The following is a 16,417-nucleotide window of genomic DNA, read 5'->3' as shown; positions in this document are numbered from 1 at the left end:
TAGCCCTGTCCCTCCGTCTCGCTCCTCCCTCTCCGTGGACTTGTCTCTTCACAGCTTCCTGCCTTCTGATATTTATGGCTGAGTGGAGAGTGTAGGTCCTGTTCCTGCCAGAATGAGTGAGCGGACCTGGAAAGAATCAAGAGAGGAAGCTGAACCAAGCCAAGAGCTTCCCTCCAGCTCGCAGGCACCCCCACCCCTTTCACCAGCCTCTTTAGTGCCGACCCGCTTTCAGAGATTTTATCTCACCTCTTCCCTTTCTAAGGGTTCCTACGACGGGCTCCAGTCTTTCTCGCCCCTTTCTTTGCGTTCAACGTTTTCCTTCTTTTTCCATTTTCCAAAACTCCCCGCCCCCCCCCCCCCCATCTTCTATTTTCCCTTTCTCTCCTTTAATGTTACAATTTTTCTCAAAATATTTTTCTCCTCCTCTCTGTCCCTTACTATCTTGTCTGTCCCATTATTTCATTTCCCTCTCTGGTGTTATACCTATGTGTGTCTTTGTCTCTCCGTTTGGCCTATTCTCAAGTTCTCTAGATTTCTCTCACCCCTGTGCTGCGTTTTAGTCTCTATTTCTCCCGCGTTCTCTCTCTCTCCTTTCCTTTGCTTCTTTCGACCTTTCGCTCTTTCTATTTATAAATTCATCCTATTTGTCTCTCGGTTTTTTCTTTTATCGCCTTCTCTCTTTCGAAATCTTTGTCTCTCATACTCCCTGTTTTTCTCCTGATCTCTCTGTTTTTCTGTGTTGTCTTTCTCTGTCACTCTTACCTATCTATCTCTTGGTACCTTTCTCTTTCTATTCTCCATCTATCGCTCTCTCTCTCTTATTCGCTCTCCCTCTCACAGTGTCACACTATGTGTGTGTCTCACTCTCACACTTCTTTTTTTCAATCTCTTCCCTCCCTTTTCTTGACTGGGTTCCATTCACTGTGGCTGGCGCGCGCTCCGTTGGTATTTCCTTTTATTCACACGGATTGCCAAAGTGTTCTAAGTGTTATGGATTCCTCTCTGCCTCTCTTCTACTTTAGTATTCTCTCTCTCCTGCGCCCCCTCCTCTTTCTGCCCCTTCCTGGCTCTTAACTTCTCGTTACTTTTATCTGAAGATTTAAAGTTTTGGAAGTTTCTCCCAAGCAGTGGCTGACCCCTCCTGCCTCCCGACACTGGATGTCTGCGCCTTCCGGCCATACCTCCCACAGGCGCTCTCTCCCTGTAGACAGAGGATCAGTCTGTCTCCGCAGAGCCTTCAGTCCCGGGAGGGAAGTGTGTCTCGGTCCCAGCAGCATATTGTCTCTGCATCCCTTGGGGCAGATTGTGTTTATCACAGGAGAGCATTCTGTCTCTATTTCTGTTGGGCAGTCTCTGCACGAAGGAACAGATATGACTGTCTCTCTCCGAAGACAGCCGCTAGTCTCTATTCCTGGTCACCTTTTCACCTGCAGTGGTGAATCCGCAGCTGTCTAGAAGACCCGCGACATTTCTTTCTGCACCTGCGCACAGGAGCGCTCTCGCCTTCGGATACTTTCCCCCTACTGATGCTGTCTCTTTCCGTTGAGTGATCTCTGGCTGTGTGGTTTAAACAGCAGGACTGAGTGGAGGTCTCTGATTGCGTACAAGCCACCTGCCGCGAGGATTCAGAAGCAGTCTCCACGTCACTTGCGGATCGTCAAGGAAACAGCATCGTCTCCCTGCTGGCGAAGCGCTCTACGACTGCCCGAGTACAAGGACTACCTGGGACAGTGTACTCCCAACAGCGCCCTCTGACGACACGGCCCCTAGGAGCAGTCTGGTTACCAACCTTGAAGGGCTGTGTCCCTCTCTGCTTAGGTCGAGAACATTCTCTTCTTACTATTTTCTCTCTAGGCAGTTCCCATATCACTGCCACTAGTTCTCTGTTCTCATGTCTCTAGCAGCAACCTCTGTTCTGCGCTGTCTTTAGAAGGACTTATATCGTCTCCCGAAACAGTATCTATCTACCACTGTGTTGAAAGAGCCTGTCTTTTCTCCTATGTCTAAAAGCTGCACTTCCCCTTTCTCTCTCTTTCCTTCAAACCCCTGTTTTTAGCTGTGCCGTCTCTCCTCTATGCACGGGCGCAACCTTTCTTAACATCTACCATCGAACACCAGTCGTTTTCTTTCTTCATAAGCAGAAGCTCTTTACCCCGGGCCCTGTAGAAGTGCTTTGGTCTACACCATCTCTATCGACTGACTTTACCTTGCCTAAGGAGAAGTACCTCTTTTTCCTCTCTAGCGGCGGCCACACTGTTTCAAGAACATGATAAATTTACCACACTCTCTAGAAGCACCCCTTCTCCAGATACTGTCTCTGACCCCCGTGTCCTTACGAGGTATCATTCGTCTCTAGGAAAGCGCATGGATTCCTTTCTCTAGAGCTGTCTATATTAACCCCTGTCTCCGAACAAACGTCTGGTTCTCCAGAGAACTCTTGTTCTACCGCTTTCTGTTTAGCTGTCTCTACACGGGTCTTTATCCCGGCCTGTTTCTATAGCAGTCTCCTCACAGCCCTGGCTGTTGCAGTAATCTGCTACTGTATATCACTGGAATAGGAAACAGATTGGCGCGAGACCGGATGTCTTCTGGCACCTGGATGGAAATACGTCCTTTCTGTGAGTTGTCCCAGCTGTGTGTAGCTCCAGGCAGAGTGGGAGTCTCTGGCTGCAGCTTGTGAAAGAGCCTGGGTTTGCCGACTGCCCGAACAGCTCGCTTACAACAGTCTTTACCACTAAACTCCAGAACCGTCTCGCGACCTTAAACCTACCAAGCCTGTACTCCTGCCCCAGGACTGCACAGCACGCTCTCCACCTGGAATACACAACTGTCTCTGCTCCTAGAATAAACTGCAGTGTGCGCACCGGGAATCCGAACGGTCTCTTTCCTGGAACCCACTAATCTCCATAATTTGATTTCAGTAGCCTATCTCCTGCCAAACAAGGTGTCTGCTGTTGGATTTTACCTGGCGGTCCCTTTTCTTGGAATTGACCATCGTCTCTACAATTGGCTTTTTCCAGCAGTCTCTGATCTTGGATTACCTATCAAAGTCTGGTCTTGGATTTTTGTAACAGTCTTTTTTGAAGATTTCTCTCAATCCCCTTTTTCCTTGGATTTCCCAGCAGTTTCTGATCTTGGATTTGCTCTCAGCAGTCTCTGTTCCTGGATCCCCATGTAGCTTGTTCTCTTGGATTGCACAACAATATCTGTCCACGGATTTACACAGTGGTCTCTGTCCTGATTATATTTTTCCTGGATGTCCATAGAAGCTTCTACCTCTGGACTCGCCCACCTAAGGCCATTTTCTCACCCTGTTCAGTCTAAAGCCCCCTCTTCCAGAGTCACCAGCAGGCAAGGGTCTTTCCTGAAATTAACATCAGATCCCTGCTTAGGTCACATACTCAGGAGTCTCTGGTGCAATTAAAGAGTCACGGTACCTACTTAGATCCTTTTCCAGTAGTAAGAAGGTCTCTGCTGTGATCACCTAGGAGGTCTCTGCTGGAATCACTCTGGTGTTTTCTTCTGGGATGACTCTCCCAGGGCTTATTTGAGCGGACCGAGTTGCAGCAGCCCCAGAGGCGCTTTGAGATCAAACAGGTGTTTCCCTTCTAAGTGACCCCTCGGTCCAGAAGATGGGCAGCTGGGGGTTGAAAGGGTTTCTACTGTTTCTTGGGGTTCTGACTGTACCTTTGTTATCAGAGAGGGCCCGGCCAGTATCACCAGGCCTCACCGATTACTACCTGCAAGAGATCCCAACTCAAGATCACAACTACGCAGACCCGGAGCCAGAAGGGCCGAGCACAGAGACAGGCCCGTGGGAGGAGGGGGTGCCTGGTGAAGGAGAGATGGAGGAAAGGGAGAAACAGCCAGAGGTAGAAGATGGCGAACCAGTGGAGGGCGAGCCAGAACTCGAGGAGAGGGGTGAGGAGGAGGAGAACTGGAAGACCCAGTCCCCCAGCAAAGAGAAACCAAAGAAAGGAGGCAAGAGCGACAAGAAGCCAACAAAACCACAACTGGAGAAGCCAGGTGAGTACCCAATGCAAGGATAAGGTTTAAATATTTGGTAAAGTGGGCTATTGTCCAGGGACCGCATCTTCTAATGGCTACTAAAATTATCAGGACAGACAGAAGTCGTAAAATAATAGCAGTGTGAATAAAAAACGGATTCTTTTTAGGTCTTGCCTGAAACAGCTGGTGCTTGCAAGACATTTTGTTAAAAAGGGCTTGGATCCCGCCTATTGCTTACCATTTGTTGGCTTCATTGGTACCCTTTTTTTGCTGGCTCCTGAATGGTCAATGAATGCCGGTTTAATTTCTCCTCCATGGTGTGGAGCACGGACCAAGAACTGAATGCTTTTTGATCAGGGCCTTTTCACTGCTCGCAGTGATTTCTATTTTTTTTTCTTTCTTCTTCCCGATCGTCTTTTTTTGCATGCTCCCCTTTACCCCCTCCCTCGCGTCAGTATGCATACCACCACACAACCACCGCACTACCACCCTATTACCTCCCTACCACCTTTTTCATCCCACTATCACTTTTCCATCATCCTATCATAACCACCAGCTTGCCACCAACTCAACCACCCCACTACCCTACTACCACCACACCACCATTACCCCAAAGACCATTCCACCAACCTACAACCACCACTCACCTACCACCATACTAACGACCATCCTAACAGCCACTACCCTACTCAAATAACCACCCTAATATAACCAACACCACCCTACCCACCACCACCATCCTATCACCTTAACCATCACCCTAACCATCACCACCACCACCTTAACCATCCCCACCCTAGCCACCACCAATCTAACCAACCTACCACCACCATACTACCACCACCCTGCCACCACAACCCCCTACAACCACCTCCCAGTACCACCACAAACACCACCACCTAGCACTACAGTGCCACTACTCTAACTACTGCTACCACTTTATGCACCACCAACAATCTAACCACCACCCTACCCTAACCACCATCATGCTAACCATCACCAGCAACCTAACTACCACCACCTGCATCACCATCATCACCACCATCCTCCCACCACCACCACCCTACCACCTTCACCTCCAGCACCACACTAATCATTACCATCCTAACTACCACTACCACCCGACCATCATCATCCTCACCACCATCACCACCACCACTCCTCACCTCCATGCTCACAACCACTACTTTCATCACCACCTCCTCACTACCCTCACCACTAACACCTCACCACCTTCACCACCCTTACCACCCTCACCACCCCTGCCCTCACCAGCCATCCCACCATCATCTCTCTAACACCACCTTCACCACCACCACCTTCAGCACCCTCACCACCCCCACCCCCACACTCGGTATCCTCACCATCACCCTCAATACCACCACCACCCTCACCACTATGACCGTCAACACCGCTACCACAACTTTCACCTCCACCCCTTAACATCCCTACCCTAATCACAACAACCCTTTCACTCAATATGGCTCTCAATTCCTGTGGAAGCTCTTTAAGTTTTTAACAACCATGTTCAACTCATTACGTGGTTGTGTTTTCATGGAAAGTTGTAACCTACGCTTGTAATTGTTTACTCTTCAGTAACGTGTTCCCGCCTGAAAGTAGGCATCCAGGTATCTAATAAAGTTAAATCATGAACGATTAAGGAACATTTACATGTTGCCTACCATCTATCGACCTGTTAGCCTTATCTATAGAAATTGATATGTGAACGGTTACCAACTCTATGGTAGAATGTTGCTTTTAACCCTAGTGTGATTACTTGCTAGACAGATTTATAGTTGCATAAACGTCATTGTTGATTGCAGTGTACATTTTTTATTGTTATGCAGTGGGAAAAGAAAACGTAGTGTTCAATGCATTACGTGCCATGCTTTTAATCAAGCAACCTATTAACTCAGTCAGCCTTGCGTCAAAGACTGGCTGTGTGGGTATTTGTTATTAGAACAGGTACAGCGTTTTTAGTAGCTTAGTTTTAATGATCACCGAACAGCTGTGCAAAGAGAAGGGACTATTGGCTTGAAATCACTGTAGTCTGAAAACATAATTAACCACAAACGGATGACTAAAAAATAAGAAGTGCTAAAGAATTAAAAGAAAAAAACATTGTCAAAGTAAAGTATTGTTCCACCAACTCTGACAATGAAGTTAACTTCTTTTTTCAAAGTGTACACGCCCATGTGATCGGGAAACAATTCGGTCATTTAAAGGGCAAGAGTCAGAGGCTGAAGTGGCCTGACCCATTGACCCCTACTGTTTGTTGAGGTGGAAGAAGCCACATTGAAATGGCCTGAGGTTCCCTCGGTCCATCCCTCGAAGAATCACACTACACATAGGTCTAGCTAAGAATGAAAATCAATATATGGACCCCTGCCTATACTGATGGCCATATTGCAATGGCAGACGAGCCCGCACAACACCATAAAATAAAACAACATTACAAATAACAACAGGTAAATTAATTTTAAACACACACTTAATTACGAAATCAATGCATTCCCCTTGGGCATGGACCAATGATGCTCTAAATGCTTCCAGCCATTTGCAGCTGGAACTGACGGCCGCTGTAAGCTCTCCTCAGCAAAGCAGCACCCACTCGCCTCAGGGAACACGGGCAATTTTAATTTGAAATGTATGTAATCCCTTACACTGGGCTGCAAGCTCCCCCTCACACCTGGTGGGTCCAGGTTACAATTTCAGCACTAGAAGGTGTAACTAGGGGTGTATGAAGTTCGCACAATTTACTTTCATGTAGTTATGCAACATTTTGGAAATCTACATGAAATTGTGCAACGTCATAATAGCAGTATTTCAGGAATTTCACGGAACAAGCTCAGTGCAAAATTACACAAAATTAAGCCTGTGTAATGGAAGTTTTATCGGGCTTATGTGCACCACACATGGTGCCCAACTGTATACCAACTAAGACCACCCCAGAAGACCTTATTGATCATTGTCTAAAGTTACTGAATATGAGACACAGACATGGTAAATATCAATCAATCAATCATTTAGGAGATTATAAAGCGCACTACTCACCCGCAAGGGTCTCAAAGCGCTAGGGGGCGGGGAGCAGCTCCAGATCAGTCGAAGAGCCAGGTCTTGAGGTCCTTTCTGAACGAGTGCAGACTAGGGGAGCATCTGATATTAACGGGCAGCTCATTCCAGGTCTTGGCAGCGATGAAGAAGAAGGGTCTCCTGCCTGCTCTGTTTCTGAGGATGTGGGAGACTTCTGCCAGGGCGAGGTCGGCGGAGCGGAGGTTCCTCCTGGGTACGTGGAAGGATACTCTCTCTTTGAGGTATTTGTGTCCGATGTTGTTGAGGGATCTGTAGGCGTGGGTGATGAGTATGAAGGTGACCCTCTTCTCGATGAGGAGACAGTGAAGGTTTCGTAGGTGATGGGCCTTGTGTTCCTGCCGAGGTGTTCCTAGGACGAGTCTGGCAGCGGCGTTCTGGATGGTCTGGAGTCTGTGTAGTAGGGCTCTGTTGATTCCAGCGTAGAGCGTGTTGCCGTAGTCAAGTCTGCTGGTAATGAGCGCGTGGGTGACAGTCTTTTTGCAGTCTGGAGGATCCATTTGAAGGTCGTGCGGAGGATGCACATGCAGCTGAAGCTGGTGGAGGCGACGGCATTGATCTGGCGGTTCATGGAGAGGGAGAAGTCGAGGATGATGCTGAGGTTCCGTGGATGGACCATAGGAGTGGATAGACTCCTGAGGGCGGGGGGCCACCAGGTGTTGTCCTAGGCGGAGGTGCAGGGTCCGAGGATCAGGACCTCGGTCTTCTCTGAGTTGAGCTTCAAGCAGTTGTCTTTTATCCAAGCTGCCACGTTCTTCATCCCTTCATGGAAGCAGAGTCTGGTGTCTTCGGGGTTCTTCGTGAGTGAGAGGATGAGCTGGGTGTCGTTGGCGTAGGATACAATGCTGAGCCCCTGCTGTCTCACGAAGGCATTCATCTATCCAAATATAATAGATGAATGCCAATATGAGATAGTGTCAAAGTTTGAGACAGACATTTAAGGCCTGATTCATCAAGGGATTGTTTTGTGCTTGTGTCATGCAGGCTGTTGCAGGGGCAACACAATATCTAAGGCAGATTTACCAGGCCATGTAAGGCCGCTGTTGTAGTATGAGTATCCTTGTGCATCTCCTTAGCGCAATGATACCCATGTTCTTGTTCAAGCTGGGTTCCACAACCAGGAGCAACCAGCGTATGTGAGGCCATCAAGCAACTGACAATGGTTGAGGTGAACCACACAGGCACCGTTCCACTCATAGAGCCAATAGTGTGTATTTTAAGGTTTATTTGCAGGCATAAATACACCCACAATTTGGAGCAACCAGCATCTGCGAGGCCATCCAGCAACTGCCCGTGGTTGTGGAGAACCATGCAGGCACCGTTCCACTCCCGAGTGTGGTACCCAACTTGGACAACAACATTGGAATCCTGGTGCTAAGGAGATGCACGAGGATCCTCATTCTACAGCCACCTTGCATGGCCCTGCTATGCTTGGTAAATCTGGAGTAACGTAAGGCAGAGAATATAACTGCCTTGTGTAACTCTGCCCCAGGGAGTCTTTCCATGGGTGGAATCTAGGTTTTCACACGCATTCACCCTTAGATTTTGGTGCACTCCGAGAATTACCAGGAGTGGTACACCTGAGAAGGCATCAAAATGCGACACCTTCTCAGAGGAGACTCAACGAGAAAATATATCTTTAATTCTCCTCTTTGTTTCCTCTTTCTATGTTTGCTGCATTCTACATCACACCTAGAAAGAGGAAAATGCCTCTGAGAATTCTTTTTGTATGGTAAGGTGTTCCTTTCTGCTCAAAAACAAGCCTGCCTGCAATGTAGGCACCATTGCACCACAGCTCAAGGGTGCATGCGTTGGCGCAAGGCAGCACATTGTGTGCCAGCGCAAGGACAGGAATGGTCCATATAATGTTAATTATGGCACATTCCTGCGGGAATGAGGATGCATTTCTCTAAATACCACCTCTGTGCAAGAGGGGTTTGGGGGGCAGCTGAGCCGCGAGGTCTGCCCCCCGGGCAGTTTTAGGAAGGGGAGGGAGCGGAGCATGGGCGCGGCCATTTTGCCGTTGGGCTGCTTTTGGTTTGTAGCCCAAAGGCAGCCCAAGCCCAACGTTCCGTTAGCTGGTATAAATTGCGCCCCTCACGTGACCCAGCCACCATTTTAGGTATCTGAACCTGGTGGCTGGGAGAGGAGCAGGGTTTTGGCCCACCCATTCACCCTAATTTTGGGGTTTTCTTTCAGGCTGCAGTATTGGGACAGGTACACTGGGCAAGTTTAAGTTGTATGATCATCGCTGGATCTGGTGCAGGCGGAGTTTGGTGGGAATGTTGGCCAAGTTTTGCTGTAGTTCGGTATTTTGGCGTTAAGTTGGGGACTTGGGGACCGGGAGCGGAGAAAGGGGTAAATAGTTGGGGGTTACATTAGAGGGTAGTTTGGTTACAGTTGCAAGAGGACAGACAGCAATGTAGCTATTGTGAGGGCTTGGAGTTAATAGGTAGGGGACAAAGTTGGATACTCAGAGGATGTAATGCTGTGATATATATTGTTATGTTGCGGGTGGAGGGATATTATCATGTGGGTTCTTAGGGGTGGAGGGAGAAAGACAAAAAGGGGGGTCAGGTAATTTGTTGTTTAGAGAGGTAATAGTTTTGTAAGGCGGTTTGCCAGTTGGGAAATAATGTGATGTGCATCTGTTTCAATAAAGCGGCCTTTTTAACACACAAAATGGTAGTCGGTCGTGCTTGCCTCCCTCTCTCCCTCCCAATAAGGCACATGGCACATCATACATGAGATCGAAAGAGAGAGCAGTTGCAATAAATGAAAGCATGAAATGTTTATGGGCACTAGAAAGACAAATGCTCAACAGGCTGAGATAGTCAAAGATGCACTGCCAGTTCACCAAAGCAGTTTTGTGCCTCTGTTATTTGAAGAAGGTGGTGATGTGGGCCTGCCCAGACTACAAAAACATGTTTGTGTCAGCGGTATCTGAATTTGCCAGTGGTATCAACCGCACTATGTACACACTTTTCCAACTGTAGTATTTTCATTTCTTAGTGGGATTACTGTCAGCAGTATTTAAATTTGTTATGAAAAATGTCAGATGTCACTGGCAACGATGGAAAATACATTATATGGCACAATATTTTGCCAAGGAAAACTCAGTACTATTTACCACCAATAAATGCAAACCTCATCTTTCGTTTTAGTGGCAGGAAATTAAAATACCAAAGATTAAAATCTTAAAGCTAAAACCATAGACAAAATAAAATGCCACAGACCCAGACACGTATTGTGTGACCATACTACAAACAAACCAGAATTAATCTCCCTCTGGATTGCACCTTGGCTTCACTAGCACTTTCTCTCTTTGCAGTCTTCTATGTTATGTAAAAAATTTTTTTAAAGTGCTCGATTACCCTGAGGGGATTTTTTGGCTAGCTGAGTGATGAGAACAGGTGAGGAATGGTGAATTAACCTTTAGGAAAGAGTCAGGTTTTCAGGGCCTTTCTGAATAACAAGAGATTTGAGTGAGATTTGAAAGAGAGGTAGTTTATTCCTCAACTTTACTGATGGCATTCTTCGAGTCTTAGGGAATGGAGATGCCTGCCTTCTCATCCTACTGGACCTCTCAGCGGTTTTCGATACAGTCAACCACGCATCTTTATTGGAATCGCTAAAGTTACGCTCCGGTTTTAATGGCATAGTTTTAAAATGATTCTCTTCTTACCTCCAACATCGAACACAACAAATCAAAATCAATTCTTGCCTCTCAAAACCCTCACCTGTCTCTCTTGGTGTCTCCAGTGCTCAATACGCTCCCCCTCTCTTTTCAACATCTTTATGGAACCCCTTACCATCATCCTGAAACCAGCAGGAATCAAATATCACCTCCATGCAGATGACACCAACTCTACTATAACATCAAATCATACAGCGACATCCTACATCTCAACACTACGTTGAGCAAGATTCAATCCTGGTTTTACTCCAACCATCTAAAATTAAACCCCAACAAAACAGAAGTCATTCTATTCTCCCCCAAAGTAACCACCTTCCAATCCAAAACTGGATCAGTGACCTGAAGACCCTAAACTGTTCGCTCACTCTATCCAACTCGGCAAAGTCATTAGACTTCACCCTGGACAAACATTTGTCACTGAAGGGTCATATTAATAACTCAGCCAAAGGAGTACTTTTCACACTTAAACACCTTAAAAAAATTAAACCTTTCATTCCATCGAACGATTTCAATGGGGTCGTGCATCTCTAGTCCTCCCTAAACTTGATTACGGGAATGCTATCCTCACTGGGACACTAAAAACTCACCTTGCCCCACTCAGATCAGTTCTTAACATGGCGGCTCGGCTTATCACAGTCCTCAAGTGATATGACCACATCACGCCGGCTCTCAAGTCTTAAACTGGCTTCCCATTGAAGGAAGATGCATCTACAAGACTACCTGCATCACCCACAAAGCACTTCATTCTCATTCCTAGGACTATTTAGACAATAAACTCACTAAAGCTTGAATGTCCAGACCTTTGATAGGCTCCACTGCTCTTCTTCTTGTGGCACCAAAATTAAAAAGGAAAATTACACAGACTCGCGCTTTTTCAGGAAATGCTCCCAACACTTGGAACTCTCTCCCTAGGGACCTTCGCTGCAACCCCTGCTTCCCTGGCTTCAAAAAAAACCTGAAACTCCATCTCCTCAACTAATACTTGAGCTCTTGAATCAAACTGAATCTAGTTCAACTCGGTTCACGTGTTCAGCTCATACCTCTGTTGCTTTGTTGGATATATTCATTCTCTGTGTTCACCCTTTTTTGCATATGATGTCCCTCCCCCCTTTTGTACCCATTTGTTTTTTACTGGACCCCATTTCAGTTATTCTCATCCTTAATAACTTTACGTTTGTTTCAATTTCTACTTTCTTGCATGATCCTCTGTAAAATTATTTCCACGTTTTTATTTTAAGCAATTCTTCTACCTTTGATGATTACCTTATTCTTGAGTTTGTAAAGCGCTTTGATATCTCAGGGTCTAGCCAGTGCTATATAAAACCTCTAAAATAAATAAATATTCCAGGCTCCAAGACCAAAGCTTTTGCGTCCCCACCTCACATATCTGACTCTGGAGATAGCAAGAAGTCTGACAGAGGAGGAGCGAAGAGAAGGGCCTGGTGCTGTACCAGGAACATCTCTTCCTCAGAAAATATGGACCTGTCCCATGCAGGAATTTGAAAACTGTGAAAAGGGCCTTGCATGTCACTCTTTGTCTCACAGGTAGCTATTGAAGTTGAGTAATAATTTTAGAAGCCGAGTGATATTTGGGGACATTATACAAAAGCTGGGCAGCAGCACTTTTTTGCAAGGTCAGGAGCTTGTTCAGGACCTGCTGATGAGCACTAAGATAAAGCACATTACAATAATCAATTTTAGCACCTGTGAGGATACCACAGTTTTTAGACTGCGCTCTGATAGAAAGGGAAGAATTTCTACCATTCATTCCAGTCCATCCTTTTCACCATCTAAGCCATTATAGATAGAGTAAACAAGTAAATATCTTATTGATTGATTAAGAAAATCGTTTCAATTTTAAAAAGTCATCAAGAATACATGATTAAACAAAATTGTGCAAATTGATTTACAGTTTCTAAGATTAAAAGCCAACAGCTATTACCTTATGTGAAAGCCAAAGTGCGGGTGCATTGTAAATATCAATTTATGAATCCTATATTAAATTTAAAATTGCCCCGACATTTGTCATATATATTGAGCATTAGATCCAGAATGACAGAGTTCTTGATAGTGTTAGTTAAAGTGCAAGAGTACTCGAACTATCTCTTGCAGCCTTTAGCATTTAGAGTTTGAGGAAGTATTTTCTTGGTGTCCTAATTGCAGGTGACTGTCAAGCAATTTTTGCAATTGGCACAGATATTCGGTCCTCAGAACTCCAGAGCGATGGAGTATATCCGGAGCCAACAAATTCTACCTTGCCTGCAGATGCGCACTTGCTGTTGTAGAAAAGTTCCTTCCTTCAGTGTAGTAAAAGTGCTGGATATGCACATAAAATGTTGGTTCATGACTCCTGCTTATATTCACATAGGCAACAGTTAAGAGTTGTTGGCCTACTCTTCCAGGAAGGGTTTAGGTCTTTCATATCTAACTGCCCAAAATGAATCAGTATAAACTGATGCTTTAATCAAAAAAGAAGGTAGGGGCCCTGATCACACCACAGGGACAGGGCACCAAAGCAACTATAAGTCAAATAAGAAATTTCCCTTGGGTCCATTTACATTCCCACACTCATTCACACCTTGTACATTCATCTATTAAAATATCAAACTAATGTCACCAAGATATAATCTTCAAATCATATGTGTAAACAGATATTCACTTTAATTTCTTTAAAAGACTTTCCATTTGTTGTAAAAATAGATATGTCAAAAAACCATATAATCAAATTTTTGTGATTCAAGAACATACACATTTTTAAAGATCCATCATTCATATAATATATAACTCAACAATACAAAAAATAATCACTAAAACCGTAAACATTATTTATATAGAAAAGGGAGAGTAGACAGTTGTATTTGTCATTATGAGGTTACTAATCTCAAGGAAAATCATTGTTTAAACAACATTTGCATGAATCACAGTTGAAATCAATGTTCGGTCGATTTAGTGAGATAATGTTGTTGCATTGACTCTTTTCGGTGTATACTTGTTAGTCACAAACACAGTCTTCAGGAAAAATAGTTGTTTCCCACCAATATAAATTATTGTGTGGGGCTGGGACTCCAAGTCTTCTTGTTTGTAGAGTTCTCCAAAATAATCCCATTTACATATGGACCAATCTAGTCTAACTGGTACAGTGATTGGATTTAATAGTGGAGAACGTTTGGATCTCACATAATACGCTAAAAAAAGAATCATCAAGGTATACCAGTTAGACTACATTGGTCCATATATAAATGGGATTGTTTTGGGTGGTCGTGAATAAAAATAATCCATCGAAAAGTGTTAATGCAACAACATTATCTCACTAAATCGACCAAACATAGATTTAAACTGTGAAAGAAGAAAAACTCTTTTCATGCACATTTTGTTTAATTAATGATTTTCCTTGTGATTAGTGACCTCACAATGACACATGAAACTGTGTGATTGTACTCTCCCTTTTCTATATAAATGTTTTTAACGGTTTTAGTGATTACTTTATGAATTGTTGAGGTATATATTATGTGGCTGGTGGGTCTTTTAAAATTTGTATGTCCTTGAATCACAGAAATTTGATTATATGGTTTTTTCACAGATCTATTTTTGCAACAGATGCAAATTCTTTTAAAGAAATAAATTTGAATATATCTTTACACATACAATTTGAAGATTATATCTTGGTGATATTAGTTTGATATTTTAATAGATGAATGGTACAAAGTGTGAAAGAATGTTTGAATGTAAATGAACCGAAAGGGAAATTTCTTATTTGACTTATAAACTGATGCTTTAACATGGGTGAGAAATGAGTTGTTAAATAGTCTTTGGGTTTAAAATATTGATTTGAAGATGTAATCATCCATGCGTGGCGTTCAACAGCTAGTGTGTGCTTATCTTGCAGCTGTGATAAAGCTTTGGCCGAAGTGTTGCTTAGTTGGGTGAAGGATGCTCTTTCCGTGGGGAGGGCCAAGGCTTCCTTTAGACCTAGGGCAGTGACTGATGACAATAAATACGCTCCCGAAGAATTGTTTAAATGTGTGCTCATCTGAAAGGCAATTTCCTGCCATATGAAGTTGTTTGAAGAGCCTTTTTCAGAAGCACAAAGAGTCCAAATTGCTTAATAAATGCATTAATTATTTGTGGAACTTAGTTCATTAGGCCAAATTTCAGCCGTACTTGAGCTTGTGAGACTGACTTCAGCAGGTGGAGGTTGGCTTTATCAACAATTTATTGTGAACAGTTTAATAAATCTGCCTCTTTTCCATGGGTAATTTCCAGGTCATATGAAATCTTGTGAAGTTGTACTACCATTACTGTGAGCAGATGTTGAGATGACTTCTTTTGCAGATCATTGAAAGCAAAAGATCAGGTATGTGCTTTTGCTCGCATCGTGGCAAAGCGCTGTTTGAAGGTCAAGTGATTCTCTATCACTCTTCCAAGATATTTGTAAGAGGTTACATTACAACCTCTATGTGGTTGCCCTTCACAAACAAATTAAGAGTTGTTTTCTTTGGATCAACCAGGAGAATCACCTTGGTTTTTCTTTAAGTTAAATTCCAGGCCTTGCTGCTTAGTGTACTCATTCAGTGCGTTTATTGACCTCTGTATGTCAACAGGAGTCTGACTTAGCACCTCAACGTATTACAGGTGACCTATAGCACTCCACTTACGCCAAGTGTCGATCTAAGTCGTCCAGATAAAGGTTGAATAAACAGGGGGCCAAGACGCTTCCCCTTTTAAGGCCGTTGGCTTGGATCTAAGACGCAACCCTACTACCATTACCTACTTTGACCTGTACCCTTGTGTCACAGTGCGGAGCGATAATTGAATTAAAAAGAAATTTGTGAAGGCCCCCAACAGCCAGTATAACTCAAAAGGCAAGCACGGAGGACTCTGTCAAAGGCTGATTCGAGGCTGACGAAGTATGAAAATAGTCAATCCCTGTGTTGTACCACCTTTTCAGCCAGGATGGTGAGTACTGACAGGTTTGTTATTGTCCCTATACCGACCCAAAATGCTGGTTGAGCTTTTGGTATTAACTGTCTCTCATTTGCCCACACCTAGAAATCCTAAAGTATACAGTAGGCGTACAGTTTAGTTTAGACATCTATTAAGGCTATAAGCCTGTAATTCAGTGGTGATGATTGGTTACTACTCTTGCATGTTGAATTAAGTATGCTCCCTCTCCATAATGGCGGGATGATGTTTGAGCTATACATCCTGTTGAAGGGTTAGATAACTGGCAAATAAGATACTGTATTGCTTGACAGCGCATTTGGAAGGCCATTCGGGACTGGTGCAGTCTCAATCTTAAATTTCTTTAGTGTGTGTGCCAACTGCTTTACCTTTGTCACCAATTCTTCAAAGTTGCCATGATTGTTAAAATTTAGTGAGGTTAGCTAGGTCCCTTGAGATTTGCCGATGATAGGAACCTTCTATATGCTGTTGAGTTTTGCAAGGGTCTGCTAGGTTTAAGTGAAGGGGCGCTGCCCCTCAATACAGTCTGGTTTTGGTTTTCCCAAAATGATTATGTTTGTGCTTTTCCCACAGATGGATTCACTTTCTGTGAGTGAGTACTTAGCGTAAATGCCAGACTCCCAGGTATCCTCAAAGATCCCTGCATTGTGATGACGATTT

General features: G+C 44.4%; 1 protein-coding gene across 1 annotated transcript in view; it reads left to right on the top strand.

The window, feature by feature from the left end:
• The first annotated feature begins 1,245 nt into the window (after positions 1-1,245).
• CPXM2 (carboxypeptidase X, M14 family member 2) overlaps positions 1,246-16,417 on the top strand; it is a 314,235-nt gene continuing 299,063 nt past the window's right edge. The window contains exon 1 of the mRNA XM_086922996.1: positions 1,246-4,026. Coding sequence (XP_086779122.1) covers positions 3,633-4,026 — 394 coding nt within the window. The 5' untranslated portion in view covers positions 1,246-3,632. The remainder of the gene's footprint in view (positions 4,027-16,417) is intronic.

The sequence above is a fragment of the Lissotriton vulgaris genome, chromosome 5 (assembly GCF_964263255.1).
Source record: "Lissotriton vulgaris chromosome 5, aLisVul1.2, whole genome shotgun sequence".
In the NCBI taxonomy this organism is placed as follows: domain Eukaryota; kingdom Metazoa; phylum Chordata; class Amphibia; order Caudata; family Salamandridae; genus Lissotriton; species Lissotriton vulgaris.
The sequence above is the reverse complement of the archived record's forward strand: the minus strand, read 5'-3'. Positions and strand labels throughout refer to the sequence as shown.